The sequence below is a fragment of the Homalodisca vitripennis genome, unplaced genomic scaffold, assembly GCF_021130785.1.
Source record: "Homalodisca vitripennis isolate AUS2020 unplaced genomic scaffold, UT_GWSS_2.1 ScUCBcl_4708;HRSCAF=11055, whole genome shotgun sequence".
Classification (NCBI taxonomy): domain Eukaryota; kingdom Metazoa; phylum Arthropoda; class Insecta; order Hemiptera; family Cicadellidae; genus Homalodisca; species Homalodisca vitripennis.
Window position 1 is genome coordinate 2046 of NW_025780841.1, and position 16276 is coordinate 18321.

General features: G+C 32.5%; 1 protein-coding gene across 1 annotated transcript; it reads right to left on the reverse strand.

The window, feature by feature from the left end:
* Positions 1-876: 876 nt before the first annotated feature.
* LOC124373045 (lipase member H-like) lies at positions 877-15885 on the reverse strand (the record flags this gene model as incomplete). Its single annotated transcript, XM_046831450.1, has 7 exons — positions 15767-15885; positions 13645-13735; positions 9434-9582; positions 8734-8976; positions 3256-3447; positions 1843-1996; positions 877-988 (listed from the first exon to the last, which is right to left on the reverse strand). Coding segments are annotated over exons 1-7 (1023 nt in total), but the record flags the coding sequence as incomplete, so codon positions are not given.
* Positions 15886-16276: the final 391 nt, after the last annotated feature.

The following is a 16276-nucleotide window of genomic DNA, read 5'->3' on the forward strand; positions in this document are numbered from 1 at the left end:
CAATGAAAATTTTGCTGTGCATTATTACACTTAAAAGCTTACATGTACATTATTTCTTTATAAATTGTTATTTTAGGTGTGTCAAAAATGTTTGTATTTAAATTTATCAAATATTTATTATTCCCTTAATTTCATAATATTATTAGTTGTTATGTTATTAAAGTTTTAAAATTTTCAACTGTCCGCGATATTGAAACATGATAATATAATATAATAATAATTTTATACTGTTGATTTGAGACTGCAAGAAAAATAATGTGCAAAATTATCATTCGCTACGTAGGAAGCTGAAATTTCCCACAACAAGTATTTAAGGGTCATAGTCACAAAATAAAATAGTCATTACAAAATTTCTTCTCTCTAATTTAATTGAATAGTTCTCTTAAAGTTTGAAATATGCAAAACAACATAGCTTTTGTATTTAGAAATGAGTGAATTTGTTTGTGTAGAAATGAATTAATCTCACTAAACCTGGAAACACCCAGGGTTTTATGAGAGTAAAAGTCCCCCCCCCCCTAAATTTTGATTTCCTACTGCCTAATGGTAGAAATTTTTTTAAATTTAGAAGCTCTTTTATTAGAGCTTATTGTCAAGTACTATCCCACTATTAATTAAGGACATTGCAAAAGTATAAAACTTAAAATGTTACAAAACAGTTTATATCTTGAAAAAAATGTAATAGCAAACTATATTTATATCAGTAAAGTAGTATACACCCTTTTTTCTAACTTTTTAATACAATTAAAACATAGGTAAATTCCATACTGCCAAAAATCCGTTTTAAGTAATCGATATCGGTTCTCCAGCTGTTTCTGCTTCCAGGTTTTTAATTTACACCCGGAACACAAGTGGTGTTTCAGTAGGAAGTTGACAAACCTCATATGAGTCCCTAGACAGTTTTAGTTGTAAACGCAGTAAACGTTCTTCTGGTACCACGAGGCCATAAGGGGGAGTATCGCCTGTCTGCAGATAAAACTTTCCTTCAATCCTAAAAAACAAGGGTATTTAATTCTTAATTTTTTAAATTACAATAAAAAACAACCAATTAATATAACTAATGTGTAATACTATTGTAGTTACAAACATAAAAATAATAAATACTGTACTAAATAAAAATAATAAATATGCATAAATTATGGAGACTGTAGTTTTTTATTTTCTGCTTTGTATGCTTGATGGAAGTTGTCAGGTTTTAATATAAAATATATTTTTATTTCTTTCACAGTTCAGTTTATTTTTAAAAGCGTTTTTCTTGGTTAAGGCATCATCAGCTATTGTTAACAGAAAAATATATGAATAAAATAGAACAAAAACATATGATAAAATTTAAAGCTAATTGTAAAGACCAAAAACTAATAAACTATAAAAGTATTATGTAGAAAAAAATGGTTTGCAATTCGTAATTTTTTGAATGGATTTCTTCATTTACTAATGGTAGAAAAATGTCACTGAAATTTATATGGAAGGTTAGGAAATACATTTATCTTTCAAAACCGTCATACATGCACTTTCAGTTTTATTTCTTTTAGTCCAGGAAGATTCCTTTAAAAAACTACACTTGATGATTCAAAATTTATAATGAATTAATAATAATATAAGTCTTTCTACATAATAGTTTTAATTAATAATTTGTTTCTTTTTGCTTTTTTTACAATTAGTATTAAATTTTATTGTAACTATTTTATCATATTTCTTTTTTCTATTTTATTCATATGTTTTTCTGTTAATAATAACTGATGATGCCTTAACCGGCAAAAGCGCTTTTTAAAAATAAATTAAATTGTGGAAGAAATAAAAATGTCTCTTATATCAAAACTCCGTAGTTTATTTTATTAAACTTACCCATACTCAACATGTTCCCCCATACGATGCCATTGGGAGTAACACTTGTGCTGTCTAAACTGTCTCCAACTTGGACATGGAGCTGCCATAAACTGAGATTGCCTTGATATGGATTCCTTGAACAGATGATATGACCTTCGGTGGCTGCATTTTCCTGCAATTAATCCATTTTAAAGGAGATTTAAAAAATATTGTATAATTTGTACTTTTTGTAATATTTATCAGTCTTAATTCTTCAATTCTTTAAAACTCAGATCTCTGGTAGTGTTGGTGTATAGAAATGTAGTGTTTCTACTGTAAACTTAAACGTTAAAAACAACGAAGAATTCAAAATGTACGAAAAGTGTTATTGTGTGCTCTTTTGAGGAATCAACCACAGTCAATATATGGTTGAGAAAACAATTTTTTCTTTTAAATTCGTAGTCTTTTAAGATAACTTCTGTGCTCAATAGCGGTTACTGAAAATGTTGAAAACAAGAAGTCTTGTTCAAGACTTATTGAAAATAATGGTTAAATTAAATTAATGTATGGTTGTGATGTCATAAAACAATGTTTTACAGAACAGCTGATTACTTTTAATAGGCTCTTTAAATTAATATTTGTTTTGCTGTAATGCAACATTAGATGGGATTTTTCAACTCTAGAGACCATTGGGGAATAGCCCGGAGGGATTTTTGAAATAAGGATAGACCAGGATCCCTAAAAATGTCCATGTAAAATTTAAATACAATCAGTTTAGTAGTTTTACATGATTAACATGCACACAGACATCATTAGTTTCTATATAATAGTAGTATAGATAGACCATTGAAAAACCTAACAAGCTAAAGAGTGAAACATAAGTATGGGGAAACAATACAGCTCTCCTAGACCAGAATAAGGAGGATATAAGACTGATATTAGGAATGTTGACAGGACATGGCCCTCTGAGGAAGCACCTTTTGAAGGTAGGCCTCAGTCAGAGCAGCAAATGTAGACTCTGTGGAGAAGAGGAGGAGTCAGCGGAGCACATTTGGTTGGATTGTCCTGCCATTGTAGAGACTCGGAAAAGATACTTGGGAGCACTCACTTTGGGAGATCCTCAGCCCCAAGGACATTAGAGAACAGGAGCCCTTAAATCTGATTGGTTTTTGCAAAAGCCTCGGTCTTTGAGGGCACAAAATTAAAGTAAGGGAGGCGCAAAGGTCCTTTTTAGGACTAAGTGCGGGGACAAACTGTCCTCTTCCCTCAGGAAGGAAAAAAAACAAACAAAATGGGAAAACAATAATTAATAATAAAATTGTAGCAGTAGGTGTAATAAATAAAATATTAATTTAAAAATTTTTAAACTTGCGTTTGTTTTTACACTTAAAAAGTGTGTACTGTATTAAGCCCTCAATAGTTCATCTTCACCAGTTGACTGGAAATATTTACCAACAACATCGACACCACAGCCAGGCTGTATAGGCACTCCTCTGTTTGGGTAAAAGTCTGCGTGTCCCAGTGGAGAATAGAACCCGAGAGCAAAGCCACTGGTGTGAATCACATCTACAAACTGGGCGTCTAACTTGTCCAGTCTTCCATTGGTCACATGCTTGTTAATCAGAGGTCCGGCTGGATCTAACCCTGCAGCATCAGTAATGTAAAGTAGAAGCTTCATTTCTTAATTATTCATAATTAAACTTATAGTAATTTTATAAATCAAATCATGTTATTGCCATAGGACTTCTACAAGTATTGATAATGTCTATTTTCCGCCAGATGCCCAAGTCAATAGTACATGAAACAATGTACTATTCTAAAAACTAAACAAAATTAAAAAATCATACAGCAATGATGTAGCATTTACAGAAACATTATATAAGCTTAGTGGTTTCAGACAGTTTTTTCTAGTTCTTTTTTTAAGCAGGCTGCATTAAAACCATTCAGAACAAGGCATTAACAGTCGTAAAAAAGCAATCAGATTGTAATGAAATCTATAACATTTTACAAGTCTCCAATAGATATAAACATCAACAATAGGTAAAAAATTCTACAATAAATATAAAATTCAACAACAATATATAAAAGTTTAGTACAGAGTGTCTAAGTTGCTGATAAGGAAACCAGCCTGTGGTGGCTGACCAACACAGTTATCAGGGAACTAGCCTGACTTTTGAATACCAAGCAACTCATTGACTTATTAGCAAACACAAGATAGGAAAGCGAATGAGTAAGCGCTGGATTAATGTGATTGTTCAGTTAGCAGGATTGGTTATTGTAATCTATGGGTTATTATTCCAGTTATTTAATTTATTATCAGATAATTTTTACACTGTGACGAGCAACATAATTTGTCAATGCCAAAAACTAAGAGGGATAATTAGTTAAATTATACTCAAAAGAAGGAACTTGGCAATATGCATGGTTGGAGAATGGTGTGATAATAATAATAATACTTCTTTATTGCAGTAAAACAATTAACAAAATTGCATTGCAAGCGTCATTTCAACATATTGATTTAAAAATCTATAAACTAAAACCTATCTTATCATAGGAACAGTTAATTCCACATACTCATGTGTGAACCTAACAATATATTGTATTTTGCCAGTTTTGGATATCAGAAAAGGATAAATAAAATAATAATAATAAAATGCTAATTTTCATCCCAGCGGCCCATCGTAAACTCATCAACGGAGTAAAATGCCTTTGACAACAAAAAGTGTCTTAATCGAGATTTGAATTGTTTGGGTTCATTAATTCGTTTGAGATCTCCAGGGAGCTTATTGGACACCCATTTGAGATGGCAAGTGTTCGAACATAGCCGTTCTATGCTGTTCAGTTCTGAAATTGTTCCTGCCTCTGGTCTCGTACTGATGGACGTCCCTGCCCTGAACCAGTTCACATTTGAATCGGCAGTACAGGGTAACGTCGAGAATATAGAGGCTGGATAAGGTTAGAAATCCAAGCTCCCTGAAGGCCATTTTACACGACTCTCTGGGTTTTAATTTCGAAATTATTCGAACAGCTTTCTTTTGTGTTCTAAATACTCTGTCAAATTTGTATTTAGAACAGGTGCCCCATAGTCTCAAACCGTAGGTCAAATGTGGATGTACTATGCCAAAGTAGGCAGGTTTCAGTACATCAAACGAGCAGAATTTTGCTAGATTGCGTAAGACATAAGTGCCTGAGGCAACCTTTGAGCAAACTCTGTCAATGTGATCGCTCCAGGTCAGTCCCCTGTCCATCCCCAGAAACTTGGTGGATTCGGCATCATCTAGGATAGCTTCGTCCGCCATCACAATTGGTCTGTATTCGTCTTCTTGTTGATGGAGACAAAAATTTTATTACGTTAGTTTTGGCATAGTTATTTTTTAGATTTATATTTGAAAAAGTGCTTGATGCATGCGCGTTTTACTTCAATAAAGGCTTTGATCTCAAGATCTTGTTTCGTACTTGATATGATGCAGAGAGTAGTATCGTCCGCATATTGAATCACCTCTCCATTTTGAATTGATGAATTCAATCTGTTGACGTAAATGAGAAAAAGTATGGGCCCCAAAATTGAACCCTGGGGAACACCGTACTGCATTTTTACTTTGCCTGACAGGGTTTTCGCGATCTGCACACACTGCTCTCTGCCACTGAGGTATGACGAAAGCCATTAATGCGGCTGACCTCGAACACCACATGTCCATAACTGATGCAACAGTGTCCCATGATGCACACAGTCAAAGGCCTTTGAAAGGTCGAGAAATATGCTGAGCACTTGTCTCCAAGTCATCAACAACACAGTCAATGAGTTTTGTTACAGCATCAATCGTCGATTTGTTTTTCCTGAAACCGTACTGCTCAGGGTTAAGAATTTCAAACTGTTTAAGAAAACCTTCAAGCCTTCTAATGAAAACCTTTTAGAAAATTTTGCTCATGACAGGAAGAATGGAAACAGGACGGTAATTACTTGCGATGCAAGGATCATCCTTTTTAAAGATCGGAACCACTCTTGCTGTCTTCAAAGCTGAAGGGAAAACGCCTTGGGCGAAGGACAGATTTATCAATTTAGTAAGTGGTGTCAAAATGTGCTTGAAGCAACGCTTGATCAGCCACACGGACATTCCGTTGATGTCGCTGGACTTCTTCGGCTTGAGGTCTCTCAAGACGACTGCCATCTCCAACTCCCCCACAGGAAACAGAACCATGGAAGAGACCGGTCTCACTACTACATTTTCTACAAGATTGTGACAACTGAAAGATGTGCTTGGTACAGCCACAGTCGAAAAAAAATTATTAAATTCGCTAGCCACTAGAAATGGGTCGTCTGTTAATTTACCATCAATTTTTAGTTTCGAATTTGATTGTTTTGAGTATTTTGTTTGTGATGGTACGCTTTTTATTACTTCCCACGCACTTTTTGAAAAATTTTCTGCGTTCTCCCAATTTTTGTTCAACATCTCGTGCTTTAGCGGCTTTTATTTCCTTGCGACAATTTTGTTTAAATGTTCTATAAAAATTTTTGAAGTTTTCGTTATTTGATTTTAAATAAATTGAATGGTAAAATTTGAGCCTTTCTCTCAAGTAGAGAATATCCTGAGTAATCCAGGCATTACTCTTCCTATGAGATCGCTCCTTTATCATCCTATATGGGCAAGTAATATTAAGGTAATAATTAAGGCAGTCATTGAACGCAGTGAATGCTTCCTCTACGTGTTCAAAAGCATCCACAAATGACCAAGATTCTCTTTGGAGGAATCTATTGAGAATTTTAATGTTTTCATTTTTTAAATCTCTTAAATTTTGCTGAAGAGGGTTCGTATTTAGGATTGAATTGTTTTGATTACAGTCTCCTGTGCGAAATGGTCAGAGATGGCCGCGTCGAGAACAGTAACAGAGACGCCCGGAAAGTTTGTGATGACGTTGTCGATGGCCGTACTCGACCTGGCAGTCACTCGAGTTGGGTGTGCTCACGGACCAGACTAAGTCAAAAGAAGTAAGAACATCGCGAAACCGCTGGGTTTGAGGGTTGGGGCGGTCTAATACATCAATGTTGAAATCACCAGTAATTATGAATTTCAATGCCTTGGAACGTAACAAATTTAGAAGGGACTCGAATTGTTCAAAAAATGTTGTGAAGCATCCGATCTCATTCTTATTTATTGATTGATTGATCTCGTTCAATCAATAAATATTTCTTTGGTTGAGTATTAGTAAAGCATATCACTCAAGGTGCTTCAAATTTTCATTCTATCTGGTTGTATTTTCACATAATATCTGTAGAAAAAATTGACCTATAAGTTGACCTAATTATATATACAACCTTATATATATATATAATTTTTCTTAATGCTTCATTTCTATGTGTCCTATAGAATAAAGTTTTGATGTTGGTGCAGGTCACTCCATGTGGTTTGGCAGAGCGTTTGTATAGCCTACCTATTCACAAGATATCTAAAAAAAGATTTAATCTATAGATTTTAAATTTTGCATGAGACCTTTTTTACAGACAAGAATGAATGTATGTTAAATGTGAAGATACAAGAACAAATCCGTGGAATTTATTTTTACTGTCATTGAAGCCTATCACTGAGTAAGTTGTAAAAAACTTTTCTTCAATCTGCCAAGAGGCTGTAAAAACATCTTTTCTGTCTGCCTGTCAGTCCATCCACAGGACTTCTAGAAATTAAATAGGCTTGTAAACTTAAAATTTGGTATGCAACTTTAGTGAAGCCTGTTGTGTGACATGTGGTCTGGGGCATACCATTACCTTGTATCATTTAGATTTAATCTCAGTTCTATAAGTAACCCTTAGTCAGTTATTCAGCAGTCCATACTTGTCCATTAAAGCAGACAGGAAAATTGTGTTGGTATAAGACTGTGCTTTGTTTAAAGTTTGCTATCGACGATGGTAGGTTCGAAAGGATAACAGTATTTCTGACATTTTATATCTTTACCTATATTCATAAAAATGATTGTTTGTGTGTTTGTCCTTTATGGAATCGCAAAATATTAGACAGACCATTATGAAAATTTGTATGTATACGTATTTTTCCACGGAGAAGGTTTATAAGCTATGCCCATTGATGTAACTCACCACCAAGCGGCACTGCAAAAGATAAAATGTTTCAAAGCGCCTGCACACTATAAACTGCAATTACGAGACAGTTACGTATATTACATAGCCAAACACTATTTGAAGGCGCTAAATTATTATGTATATTTGTCTTTAAGATACATTTCTGATTGAACTTAAAGTTTGAGTGTTAGACCACTTTATAATAAAGTACATGTACGTGCACAATGGCTATAAACATAAACATATTTTCTTGATCGTGACAACAAGGCAAACTCTACATCGGCGTTGTAAATATAATTCAATTAAACCAGAAGTTCACATACACGGAAAAAGCTTACGAAAAGCGTACAAAGCCGTGGGAAACAGCTAGTAGTTTTATAAAAGGTATAACACAAAATTTTGAGGATTGGAAATTATCCTCTTCGTCATGTGGAGGAAATATTAATACATACAAAAATAAAGAACAGAAAGAAGTAAAGAAGGGAAAAAAAAGGGTTCAAAAATACCCAAAAGCTGCTTGGAGTCCAGTGGGATACTGGATCTCATCTGGATCTGGATCTAGTCTGTGCTAGTGTGCTGTAATTGTGATCCTCGTACTTATGATTCTTGTGATTTGTGCTCGGGAGCAGCTTTTGGGTATGCTTGAACCCTTTTCTTTCCCTTCTTTACTTCTTTCTGTTCTTTATTTTTGTATGTATTAATATTTCCCCCACCAGACCTTTTATAAACCAATAACGATGGCAAATGTTGGAAATCCTGTTATCCTTTCAAGACTGTGGTCGCTCCATGACTTCTCCACATAATTCACATTGTATCCATATTCTTGTCCAGTACTTTCTGTATTTCGCAGACAAGCTTACCTGTAATCCTGTAGATTTTTCCCATTTTGACAATCTCCCCCACGATACCGGCCACATGAGCTCCGAGGCTGTGACCGATAACGTGGATGGTCTCCCTCGCTACGTACTGCCGCAGGAAATCGTACAGTTGAGCTATCCTGACCGCCACGAGATCCATGAACCGACGAGATTGACGGTATGAGTGGTGAGACAACTTGTGCCAGTCCACAATGATCACATTCACACTCATGTGGGCAATATATGCTGTAACAACCAACGCATTGAACTGGAAATCTTTGAATCATTAAGAACATACTTTGAAATTTTTGTATTAAAAATACAACTAGTAATGTAGCAATGTTTAGTAGTTTATTTTCTATGATTTACAGGAGCAAACGATACAAGTCAACCAGCAAATACTTTGTGAGTTTGGCAAACTAATACATTGTGGTTTATTTAATTACTACAATTTATACTATACTGTTACTAGTTTTACTACATACAAGTATAGATGCCAAAGAATACGAAAAAATCATGCCAATAGAGGCCTACTACATTAAATGTAGACCATTGATTAAATGTCTAATAACGTAATCTGTACTCTTCAGAAAATTTGTGGTTCTGGTCATTTGACAGAATCTACCCTCAAAGTGTCAAATAATGTAGTTAAAAAAACTTTGAAATTTAAAATTAATTTACTACTACTAATCTAGTTACAAACCATTTCTCAAAGTCAAGCTAAAAGTTGAATTTCCAGTGTTTTTCCATCCATGAATCAGGATTTTTGTAGTTTTGTTGAAATCAAAATGTGAAATGAATAATGTTGATGGTTTCTCTGGAAAAATCTCGTGCGCTTCATAAGGGTTATATCTGTAACATAACTTAATTTATATTTGGGTACAGCAATGTCATATAAGTAAGAATATTTATCCTCCTAATAGACCTTAAATCTATTTCTGCACATTAAAGCAATATTTCTATATGTTACACATTTCGTACTTCTGTATTCTACTTCTCATTGAAAGAAAATTACTTTATTACAATTTTGTTTTTATCATCAAACCAATACATTTTAAAATCAAATCAAAAGTACTCTGACTTTTTAAAATAACAATATTATTGTAATTACTTCAGTTCAACTGTTATAGCAGTTAAATACTGCTTAATAAGTTTTATTCTTGTGAAACACAGATTTTAAAAGAGCAGTTTGTAGATAACGGTGTTGTAGAATGATTAGAAATGAAACTTTTAATAATTTATTTCAAAGTTTTATATTTGGGTTTTCCATGAGGGCAATGCTTCCTCAATCTGTACTGGAGCCATCTTGATTTGACCCCCTAAAGATCTATGTTAAACTTCAAAATTTTGTACACTTATTTTTGGTCATAGGTTTATTAGAGTTGTCTAATCTTAAAAATATGATTAATAAAAACTTGTTTTCTGTATTTTTACTACTAATTAAAGGAAAATTAATTCAAACTTTTTTACATTATCGATTCAGCACCTATTTAAAGAATACATACTTGCAAGAAAAACTATTGAGTTTTATTTAAAATTAATAAACTCAATAATTTTAATGTTTAGTTTGAGTGTATTTTAAATTAATTAGATCCCCTGACTCTATGGCCAAAAATAAGGGCATGAAAATGTTTGAGATTTAGTATTGTTCTTGTATTGGATAAACTTGAGGTTATTTGTTTCACTGCAGAAGCATTTTAACTTAACTGACTATTTTACGCAGTGTTCTTCATACGAATCCATAAAAGGCTCGTCTTAAATGTGCTCTAGCACAATTTATAACATAAACTGTGTTGTGTAAACAATTAACCATTTTATTATTAATTTATGAGAATTAAATTTTTTCTGATACAATTTTGTACTATTAATTTATTAGAAAATATTAGTTTTGAGGTTGAGGTTGAAAAAAAGGAAGAGATAAATTTGAATTTAAAAAAGAAACCGTATCGAACTTTCTGCCATAGGTTTGTTTATTCTTTTATTAATTTGTGAAATATTTGTTGTACAAAAATACAATTTTATTATGTTGGGATTTACACCATATTTTGATTTTTTATTAATTTTATTATAGCAGTTGAAATAGATCTTACTACTTTGTAACTCAAATATAATATAAAATTCTGATTTCTAGAAATATTAATGAGTGAACCTTATTAATTACTCCCTTTAGTATAATTTTAATATTTGTATTTTTTCATTTTATATTTATTTCTATGACCTATGTCAATATACACAGTAGGAAGGTTTTGGGTATTTTTATAACTAGCTAAATTAAGAATTACAACGCTTTCTTTTTTTCCAGCCTCAAAGCATGATTAGAAACACAACAGCTTCATTTGAAGCTGTTATCACAATAGCTCCAGTATGTATATTGGACTTGTGCTGAGTATTCTGGCAACATCTCTCATCAACCCCGCATATAGGGAATACTTTGGTTGCCTATAACCCATACTCTGCTCATCTTCGAAATAATTTTATTTAAAACGTCATCATGTAATTTTAAAATCTGAAAGAACATTGACCACTGTTTTTATTTATATTTTATAGTAGAGCCCCCACTTACCTCTACACTCTGCCAATCCACCCACTGGAAGAAGGGACCAAAGTCAATCAATGAGAAACAGAGGACCAGGGAGAATAGAACGGTTAATAACCTTAATATACTGCCCCTGGTTGATCAGAGGGATTTTGAAATTGAAGTACAAAACAAATTAATCATAAAACTCAGTCAAGGTGTGTAAATAGAATAAAATCCCACAATGCCACTTTGACCGCCTTACAGAATCTACTTTCATCATAAAAGAAGTCAACCCCTCTGCATACTGGTTAGCAACTGATACCAAACAAGACACAAGATAACAGACACCAGCAGATCTTCCAACAAATACTGTTGTGGATCGTAAAGGATATGCTGGAACCCTGAGACCAATATCAATGTTGAGATTTTAGCTCCCATGGAGTGCTTTGTGGAAAAAACACAAATCCACCAGAAAATAATGATTCTTCATCGTCATGAGTCCAAGTTCTTGCCTTGCAACATCTTTTTTTCAAATTTGGCATAGGCCTCCAGTAAACTTGAATGCCATCCAAGAAAGAAACCTTTTCTAACTCCCTCAGTTGCATCACGGGAGTACCCCTTATTTCTATTCCAGATCACAAAAGGCATAATCAAGATTACATCTTACAAGTGATTTATACAGCATCAAAACAGGTCACTTTTTTATGAAACTGTCTCGAAAACCACTTAATAAGCCCAAGATAGTGTTTTGCTTTAGATACTGTACAATTTACATGCTAGCTAGCTTGACATCAAGTAATACAACCACAGGCTGGTCATCTATAAGATAAGGAAAGAGAGATGTGTCATCCATCTACCAAGTAAAAGACATCACCACAGTCTTCCCCAGGTTCAAGAATTACATATTGTCTTTACCTCACTGAGCAATTCTATTGACAGAACCTTGAAGAAGATGATAATCATCAGTACCATGGATTGGTGATATTTTGATGTCATCAGCTTAAAGATAAACATTGCATTCCAAAACTGATGTTAAATAATTATTATAAAGAAGCATATTATTCCATAATAGTTTATTCATTGCATTTGTATCCAAAATGTACATAGACCTGGTGTGGCATTTGAAACAATATCCTTAGGAGTTTGATTACATTTTCATAGGTATCTAATGTATTAAGAGTTATTAATATCAGAAGTGTTCCTTTAGAGAAAATATTACTTTATTTAGGAAAACATGTTACAAGATTTCACCAGTAATGTGGTTTAGACTTCGTTAAGACTAAATAGAAATTCCAGCTTTATAACAAGATGTTAGTTTTTGTAAGCATATAGTGGCTAATTATAAATGGTCTAATTTCATCAAAAATATTTTAGGAAATATTAATTATTTTATAACAAAACAGTGTTTTGAGCCAACATTAAAACATGTATATATATATATATATTTTTTTTTTTTTAATTGTGAAAACATCATATTATCGTATTGATAAATTTACATCTAAATTTATATTATACTAGCTGTTCCCTGCGGCTTCGCATGCTTTTTGTAAGCTTTGCTCGTGTATGAGCACTTCTGGTCCAAGTGAATTATATTGTCAAAGACGATGTAGAGTTTACCTTGTTGACGCTATCAAGAAAATCTGTCAAAAGTGTATGTTTATAGCCATTGTACATGTACATGTACTTAATAATAAAATGGTCTAACATTCAAGCTATAAGGCCAAACAGAAATTCATTTGAAAGACAAATATCCATAAAAACTTAGTGCCTTCACATAGTGTGTGGTTATTATACACAACTATCTCGTAATTGTAGTTTGCAATGTGCGGCGCTTTGATAACTTATATATTTTGCAGCGCCTCCTGGTGGTGAGTTACATCAATGGGCATAGCATATAAACCTTCTACGTGGAAAAATACATATACATACAAATTTTCATAATGATCGGTCAAATAGTTTCTGAGTTTATAAAGGACAAACACACAAACATTCATTTTTATATATATAGATGAACAGGACTGTTCATAATAATTTTATAAAACACAATAAGGGGATGAGTCGGAAAAGTAAAAAGTGAACAATATTGATGAAAAAGTATTTCAGTCACAGACAAGTTTTGAACCCACGCTACCTCAAAATTTGGAATTCTTATCCAACACCTCAGATTATACGACTGCCAGTTCTTCATATGTGTATATTATTTTACTACATTTATATTATTATATAATCATAATATTCTCATAATAGCCTGATGTTCGCTCAAAAACTATTGTATTAAATTTCTGTTTTGAATGGAATACTTTTTAAATTTTTTATTGTAGAGTTATAAATCATATTACATTGTATTGAGGTTTAATACTTCTTAATATAAAATTAATTAGAGTACGATAACTTACTTGGTAAAGAGATAGAAATGGACATCAAGTTCTGGGTTAAAATTTCTAAGAGATCTTGGCAACCTTCTGTTTCTACATTTGGTAGCGTTACCTGTGAACAAAGGTTTTTGTTTACACTGCTAAAAATCAGTAGAGTAGCCAGGATTTTTAAAGGAACATTTAACACGAGAATTTATACATATGCACACTGCAACAGCCAGTAAGGAAACTATGATTTTGAGTTACGTAGAGTAAACATTATGTGTTTAGCAACAAATTTATTGCTGTAGTATGAATTAATTTTGTCTAATAGTTGATTATATACAGCTTATTAGTCTTTATGGAAGGTGGTTTATAACCCCCTAAACAAGGATGTAGCCAGCGAGGGGGTCCAGAGGTCCGGACCCCCAATTTTCATTTTTTCAATTATCTTTTTAGTAAATTATTATTATTATTTTAAAAATAATTCAGTATTACTGATATGTACTGCTGAAAGATCGTTCTCAACGAAGAAATGGATCAAGAACTTGTTAAGGAACAAAATGGGGCCTTACTCTCCGTCCACTTTGGGGAAATATCAGTTGTCTGGACCCCCCCAAAATTTGTTCCTGGCTACGTTTACTGCCCCTAAATACTCCTTGGTTATACCACTTCCAACAACAACTCATCATTTCTTAGAAGGCTTACTTCATTCTGTATGATTATGTATTATGAGTTACAATAAACCGTTTGTTTTAACCCTTTGAGTGCCAACATCTGATTTTACCGGACGTCAAATGCTGGCCAAAAAGTGCCGTCTGATTGTACCGAAAGTTCGGAAAAAAATCAAATTAATATTTCATTTGGATTTTTTGTGTATGTATTATCTTAATATATACAAAGGAGTTTTAATCAAGCTTAAGTGTGTTTGTACTATAGTTTTTTGTGTTTATTTTACAAACTTTAAATCATGAAACTCACATATAAACATTTTTGGTTACCGGAAACATGGCTACCGGAAACAACATGACATTAGTTTCTTAAATGTTGTATAACTTACTCATTATTGAATATAATGATATACATTTTTCAAGATTTATAGACAATTGAATTCGCATTCCAGTGATATGGACAAAGAAAAGCAGATGAATTTTTTTGTAATGGTAATTTGGTTGAAAATGAAATTTAGATAAATTTTGGAATTTTGTTTTAGGCAGTAAGTCCATTTTTGTTAGTCCTAAATTTGATTTTATGATATCTTTGTTATTTTATGTTAATTATGCAGAGTGTTCAGAGAAAAAATTGATAGCTTATTAAGTAAACTGTGAATATTTTACTAAAACCTTGCAAAATGCCTTCAAAAGGGCTGGGACCTTTAGATGCACCCACTAGAAAAATACCTGGCACTTTTCAGTACACCCACTCAATAAATACTTGGCTCTCAAAGGGTTAAACTAACAAAAAACAATTGATAAATATCATATTGATAATTTAAAACTTAGTAAAAGTTATACTGAACTGTTTGTTACTTCAATAAAGTCACTATAAATGTATTGAATTCCACAGACTTATATGTATAGTAATTAATTATTCATTAAATTAAAACCAAAGTAATTTTATTGTTTAGTTTGTTTCAATTTTAAGATTAAATGATTTGAAAAATCGTCCAACTAAAGTATCCATAAATATCTGTCTAGTAATGGACTACTATAATACAAGGCATATCATTGTAAACCAGGGTTGTTGCTAATGAGCTGTTGCTTAATGCATTTAGGCCTGAGATATATTGTTTAAGCTTCACACGAGTATAGAGGATTAGTTTCAGCAAAAACACTGGTTTTAAAATATTAGTTAATATATATTTACATTATTATTAAATAATACAGCCAAATTTACAGGCTTGAAGTGATATGTCTCATACTGTAGTAATTTATTAACTCTTTTTATTACAGTTGTCTCATGCTAGTATTTATAGTATATTGTAAAGATTTTGTTCTGGATATGATTAGAATTGAGAGTTATGATTCAACTCATTTATCTTAAACTGATATTACTTGTAATATTACACGCTATTTTTCAATTACTTGTTTTAAATTATCTTGTTGTGTAAAGTACATAACAAGGAAATGTTAAAAAATACCTGGTTAAGAAACTTAAATCTTACCTATTCCACAGTTTGGGATTCTTTTGTAACTAATGTCAAATATGAAAAAGGCACACAACAGAGCTGCCATCTTGTAAATCATCTTGTTCCATCATTATACTGATGCCTATCTCATCAGATCAAACAGCACACTGATCTTGTCAGCTGGTGCCACCTACTATATACATGATTACAACATACAACCTAAATAACAGTTCAAACTACTATATTTTTATATAACTGTATCAAACTCAACATTTTATACTCACTTAAGCTCTTACAAATACAACTTCATAATTCAGTGCCGCATTTTAAGGGGTTGATATATGGGCTATTGAGAGATACACAGTCTTTTGAATACAAAACAAGTTTATAATGAAACAACTAGATGAAAGAGTTTACAATATCAGCAATACATAAAAATTGTATAAAGAGGATACCAATTGTTATGTTGTTTTTACTGTTAATATTGGATAATTTTTATTCTGACATTATATGGAAAATTAGTTAGAATTATTTTTACATTGGTAA